This window comes from Corylus avellana, chromosome ca2, assembly GCF_901000735.1.
Source record: "Corylus avellana chromosome ca2, CavTom2PMs-1.0".
NCBI classification, from domain to species: domain Eukaryota; kingdom Viridiplantae; phylum Streptophyta; class Magnoliopsida; order Fagales; family Betulaceae; genus Corylus; species Corylus avellana.
The window spans coordinates 1614883-1621036 of record NC_081542.1 but is presented as its reverse complement, the minus strand read 5'-3'; the positions used below and the strand labels follow the sequence as shown (position 1 = coordinate 1621036).

The 6154-nt window shown below is 35.7% G+C and overlaps 1 protein-coding gene across 1 annotated transcript; it reads left to right on the top strand.

Moving 5' to 3' along the window:
• The first annotated feature begins 942 nt into the window (after positions 1 to 942).
• On the top strand, positions 943 to 5910 carry LOC132173075 (probable alpha-mannosidase At5g66150). Its single transcript, XM_059584646.1, has 16 exons — positions 943 to 1340; positions 1497 to 1580; positions 1921 to 2009; positions 2095 to 2269; positions 2360 to 2479; positions 2560 to 2643; positions 2733 to 2804; positions 2950 to 3063; positions 3408 to 3508; positions 3599 to 3692; positions 3995 to 4162; positions 4282 to 4371; positions 4501 to 4566; positions 4652 to 4708; positions 5287 to 5506; positions 5744 to 5910. The coding sequence occupies exons 1-16, from the start codon at positions 1119 to 1121 to the stop codon at positions 5908 to 5910; spliced, it is 1923 nt and encodes a 640-aa protein (XP_059440629.1). The 5' UTR covers positions 943 to 1118.
• The last annotated feature ends 244 nt before the right edge of the window (positions 5911 to 6154 follow it).

Genomic DNA, 6154 nt, shown 5'->3' with positions numbered 1-6154 from the left:
AGCTCAATTTAAAAGTTTCGTCTAATACCCTAAAAACCATTGGGCTGCCCTGACAACATAAATGGTGTCTATTATGAGACCTCAAAGAAGGTTAGAATGCACGTGAATTCCTATTTTAAATTCCATAGTAGACATAGTCAAATATATGAAGCTGTATACATTTATTTAATACATGGAATTCTATCCTCACTTTATTTTAAAATTTAAAATACATTCTAATATATTCATTGCATGACTTTATGTACAATGTGTAATAATATTAATTTTATTTTTAATTTTTTTAAAATATTATGATGTGACATAAAATTAAAAAATATTTTTATACTTTTATAAGCGTATTTTGTATTTAAATTGTTTATTAATAATTTTGTTTCGAAAAGAGAACAAAGAAAAATACTAGAATTACAGAGGATTTTTACAAGCAAATCCTTACAGACACATGTGGCAAGGAAAAGGACAAAAAACACCCCCAAAAAACAATTATATTTATTTTGTCTTCTTTCTTGCCACACGTGTTTGTAAGGATTTGTTTGTAAATGTAGCAATCCTCGAAAACAAAAGCATCAAACAACAATTGTAAGATGCGTCCAAACAATGCTTTGCCCTTTCTGTTTTGGCAGTTCAGAGTCCCTGATCAGGTGCATTTTTTACTATAATTACATTCGTGCACCCTACATGATTTGACCATCTATTCACATTCAATCACATATTTTACAAACTAAAACGGGCTAAATGAATCCACCGACCCCAGTGAACCCCCAAAAGTCCCTTGAATGACACGTGTCGCCTAAATTTTTTAAAAACATATTTTTTTTTGTTATTTTTAAAACAATCACAGTACGTCCTTACTCTAAGCCCGACCTTACTGAATAACCGACTCGTTTAATCTTTTTTTAAGCAGCGCTGACAGAAAGTCTGAACCAGAGGTGCCGTAAGCCCGTAACAAAATTTCCGCATTGGCCATTTCACTTCACTGGCTCTTTTACCTGCCGGCCGGCCAATCGCCTTGTAGAAACCGAGGCCTCTCATTTGTCCATATTCATCGGACTTCAATTTCACCGCCTTTGAGGATTCTTCTACAAATAAACCACCGACACATTGGCGAATTGCTTTGGAAAATGGCGAAGCTAACGAGTTTAGCTTCTGCTTTGCTATGCCTATGCGCTTCTCTTTTGCTTTGTTTCAATGGAAAAGTCTGTGGCGCGTACGTGAAGTACAACACTCGAGCCGGCGTTGTGGCCGGCAAACTGAACGTTCATTTGGTTCCTCATTCCCACGACGACGTCGGATGGTTGAAGACTATTGATCAGTACTATGTTGGATCAAATAACACTATCCAGGTCATAATCACACAACATATTTGCTTCGTATCAGAGCAGTGACTCTGAGCTCGAATCTTGATTCAAATGATTCAATTCGCAGATTTTTCACGTGATTTATCTACAGGATGTGATTTTGGCTTATATGGAAGTGAATTTGTATGATGTTTGGTGCAGGGGGCGTGTGTGGAGAATGTGCTGGATTCGGTTGTGGAAGCGTTGCTGCGTGATCCGAATAGGAAGTTTGTGTTTGCGGAGATGGTAAGCGCTCTTAATTGTGAGGTTTTTATGAGAGTTCGATATTTGGTTGGATTTGAATGTGAAGGAATTCGGTTTGTTTGTTTGTTTGTTTGTTTTTTTTTCTTTTGATTTTCGAACAACTCAAAAAATTGACTAATATATGCGGATACCACGATGCTCTTAATTAAGTTTAAGATTTGTTGATTAATTTTGATTTTGTGATTCATGAGTTAAATATGCAATAATATATGTAAGAATGTCGTAATTAAACTTTAAATTCATAGTTGGTAAATGTTTTATATATCAAGATATTACTATTTTTGCATTTTTGTTTGCTAACAGAATTTAACATGAATGATAGGCTTTTTTCCAACGATGGTGGGTAGAACAAAGTGTGGCAACACAAGAAGTAGTGAGAAATCTTGTAGATGCTGGACAATTTGAATTCATGTAAGCTGTTAGCAAGCAGCTGATATAGGGAATGCGGCTGTGAGAGAGGTTCAATTTTGATAAACATCTTTTGTACTATCTGCAGAAATGGTGGTTGGTGTATGCATGATGAAGCAACATGCCATTACATAGACATGATTGACCAAACAACTCTTGGTCATCGTGCAATAAAGGAGCAATTCAACAAAGCTCCTCGTGCTGGATGGCAAATTGATCCATTCGGGCACTCTGCTGTACAAGCATACCTACTTGGGGCCGAGGTAAGCTGTTTTATGAGTGATGATTCACTAATGCAGAAATATGATATTGGCTAAGAACTGAGACATTTTGATTATTACATTTTCCCCTAGCTTGGGTTCGACTCTGTACATTTTGCAAGGATAGATTATCAAGACAGAGCAAAACGGAAGGGTGACAAATCTCTAGAAGTTATATGGCGTGCTTCTAAAAATTTTGGTTCTTCGTCTCAGGTTTGCAATTGCAATTACTTCACTTCTACTCTTCCTCTTTAAGTAGGTCTTTTGAGCTCACTATTTACATCTCTTTGCAGATTTTTGCCAATGCATTTCCTGTTCATTATAGTCCCCCTACTGGTTTCCATTTTGAAGTGAATGATGACTTTGTGCCTGTTCAGGTTTTAATATTTCACAAAAAATTGTTTTTGCCAACGTTTTATATTCTTATTGAGTGTTTCACCTTAATCTGGTACTCATTGAACTGCAGGATAATCCTTCACTATTTGACTACAATGTTGAACAGAGGGTTAAGGATTTTATTAATGCTGCTATAAACCAAGTAAACTCTTAGCTGCCTGATTTTTTCTTTTAAATTTATTATTTTGTCTTAAGGCTCCTAATAAGAATGCAGTTCAACGATTTATTTAGCTAAAAGAGACTGATGCTTACATATTACAATTACTATAAATGTCTATTATGTTCAGGCAAATGTCACACGAACAAACCATATCATGTGGACAATGGGTGATGATTTTCGGTACCAATATGCCGAGTCTTGGTTCAAGCAAATGGACAAATTGATTCACTATGTTAACAAGGTAGAGTGTTAATGAAAAAATCAATGCCATTTACTGGCAGTTTGATTACGAAGTTGCTGCATCTGAGCTTATGTTCCCTTTAAATTGATGCTTGAAAATAGCTGGGTTCAAACTAGAACTTGGGTATTTTCTTGTGGTTTAAATCAAATAGCTACTTATTTGTTTAGTCTTGCCTGCTCCCCATAGCATCAAATCTATACTAGATAGTCTCATGGCTTCTGTGAAAACTTTGCTGATGAAATGCCCCATTTTGGACTCTGGCTTTCATGAAATGCCCTATTCTTTTTCATTTGCTCTATATGTTTTCTAAATAATGCATTGAAAAGAGTTTCTAATGTTCTCAGGACGGTCAAGTTAATGCCTTGTATTCTACACCATCTATCTATACTGATGCAAAAAATGCAGCAAATGAATCATGGCCACTGAAAACTGATGATTATTTCCCGTAATTTCTTACTTTTACCTTTTGTCGATAGAGCAACATTTATCGACCTCATCAATTTCATTGATAAGCTTGCACAGTACTTGCTGACAGGTATGCAGATGGGGCAAATTCTTATTGGACTGGCTTTTTCACTAGTCGCCCAGCCTTGAAGCGATATGTCCGAGTGCTGAGTGGATATTATTTGGTATGACATCAGTCTAAATCCACATTGGTTGTTTGTTGAATCAGAATTAGATAGGAAGTAGCTCTTTTCTCCAATTTTAGACACTTGATTTGCTGGTTGCAAAGGACCTAGCATCCCATGCAACCATCCTAGAACATCCTGGTTCTATATGCTTAGTATTTGTTAACTAAGATACCAGGAACTCTATAAGGGAATACAAAGATATGTGCCATGGAGAGAGAGGGTGACTTCTCTTTATTTTTCTCTTAAACTTTTTTGGATTATAAACGTAAATGAAGCAAATTTCCTTTTGTGTAAAATAGGCAGCACGACAACTTGAATTTTTGGCTGGAAAGAGATCCAATGGTCCTAACACTTTCAGCCTCGGAGATGCTTTAGGAATTGCACAGCACCATGATGCTGTCACCGGCACTGCTAAACAACATACAACAAATGACTATGCAAAACGATTGTTTATTGGAGCCTCTGAGGTAGGTAGCTAATTGTCATTTGATTTTGACCTTCTGAGTTTGTTTTAGTCATTGCACCATTGTTATTTTTATGACGAATCTCTCTAAGATATCATTAAAAATGCAATAACTTTTCATAGGCAGAAGGTGTTGTAAATGCTGCCCTGTCATGCCTTACTGACAACAAATCAAGAGAACAATGTACGGAGACTACATTTAAATTTAGTCAGGTAATGTTTCAATGTTTTTCCTAGCACTTTTAGGGCCAAATTGATGAAGTTGCTCCTCCTTGCCTAATCCTGTTTTTTTTTTTTTTTTGGGTTGCTTTCCCCCCTTTATATCCTTTGATTTTTGAGCAGTGTCCTTTACTCAATATCAGTTTCTGCCCACCAACAGAGGAAGATATTCAGGAAGGAAAGAGTTTGGTAATCTTTTATATCTTTCTTACTTTGGTTTTAGATATTACATTGTTGCAATTTCTACTCATCATGTATAAATGGTTACTTTCAGGTTATAGTAGCGTATAATTCTCTTGGATGGAACCGTACAGACATTATTAAGATACCGGTGAGTACTCATCTTATTCTTCTCCCTCTTCTTCTTTCATAAAAAAGACACCTAGGGTTTACCACTCAAGTATACAAGAAGCACACAGAAAAAACCAATAACAAAACAAAACAGTAAATCCCCGAAGGACCTAATTTATAAGAATATGAATCTGATGTCCAAGCATGCACAAAAAATTAACAAATGGCTAAACTTAAGCTGATTCAGTTTATCAGAAATAGTTGCTTCCCATCAATTTGAATTTTATCATTATTATGCATTGAGGATTTCATGGAAATTTTGAACTTTTGTACAGAAATAGTCGCTTTCCATCATTTTGTAGCGTGCTTGTTAAATATAATGCAGTTCTTATGTGGTTAAGTATCTACTATGTTGGTATATCTCATTGGATGTTCTCATTCCTTTCCTTGGTAATTTTACTGTCAATTCGTGGTTTTCATTCATGCTTTATTGAAATGAAAATCTTGAATGTTTGGTACAGAACTTGGCTCCCCTTTTCATTCTGTGTATGTACAAATAGATAGGATATTTACTCCAGTGCATCTGTCTCTGTGATCTGAAATTTCAATAACTGCCAGGTTAACGATGCCAATCTTGTTGTCCAAGATTCTTCAGGCAATACCATTGAAGCACAATATGTAGGTTTAGATAATGTTACAGGCAACTTAAGAAACTTCTATACGAGGGCCTACTTGGGGCTGTCATTAAAACAAGTCCCTAAATACTGGCTTCTCTTTCAAGCATCTGTGCCGCCTCTTGGTTGGAGCACGTACTTCATTTCTAAAGCATCTGACAAAGGTAGATGTCTGATTTCTTTTCCTTCTAGGCACTGCTCATTCTTGAATGCCATTTGACTTCTCTTTATATGTATTGACTAAGTATTAGTTATCTTAAGCTATCAACACTACTTAACTATTGTTGCTTCTTATAAAGATTATTTACTAAAATGAATTAGTGGCAAACCGTATGATACTGATGCTGAATAGTAACTTATTTTATTTTATGTTCTTTTATTTGCACTTCACAATGATGCAGGGAAAAGTAGAAATGGATTTTTCTCCATGATAGACAGTCCACAGAATGAGACCATTGAAATTGGACCTGGAAATCTGAAGATGTCATTTTCTTCAACTTCTGGACAACTGATACGTATTTACAATACTAAAACAGGGGTAAGTTTTTTCACATTTTACAGATGGTAGCCTTGTAATCGGATAGCATCGGTTGAACCAGTCGTTATATATTAGACCAAATGATCTAAATCATAGATTGTCACAAAATTGAAAAGAATATTTATAATATTTTAGAAAGCCAATATAGAGGATTAATGCAATGCGTGTGCATGTAGACTATTAATGTTGTCATGGACACAATCCTCATACATTTGAATGCGTTCAGTTGCAAAAAAAAGGGTTTAGATCAGGACTTCAGTTTATCGAGGGGAGC

What these genes read in the sequence shown, in the direction of transcription:
- LOC132173075 (XM_059584646.1), top strand. Translation starts at nt 1,119, where the DNA reads ATGGCGAAGCTAACGAGTTTAGCTTCTGCTTTGCTATGCCTATGCGCT. An exon ending in CATACCTACTTGGGGCCGAG is followed by an intron (nt 2,270 to 2,359) that starts GTAAGCTGTTTT and finishes ATTTTCCCCTAG; the next exon opens with CTTGGGTTCGACTCTGTACA. An exon ending in TGCTGAGTGGATATTATTTG is followed by an intron (nt 3,693 to 3,994) that starts GTATGACATCAG and finishes TGTGTAAAATAG; the next exon opens with GCAGCACGACAACTTGAATT.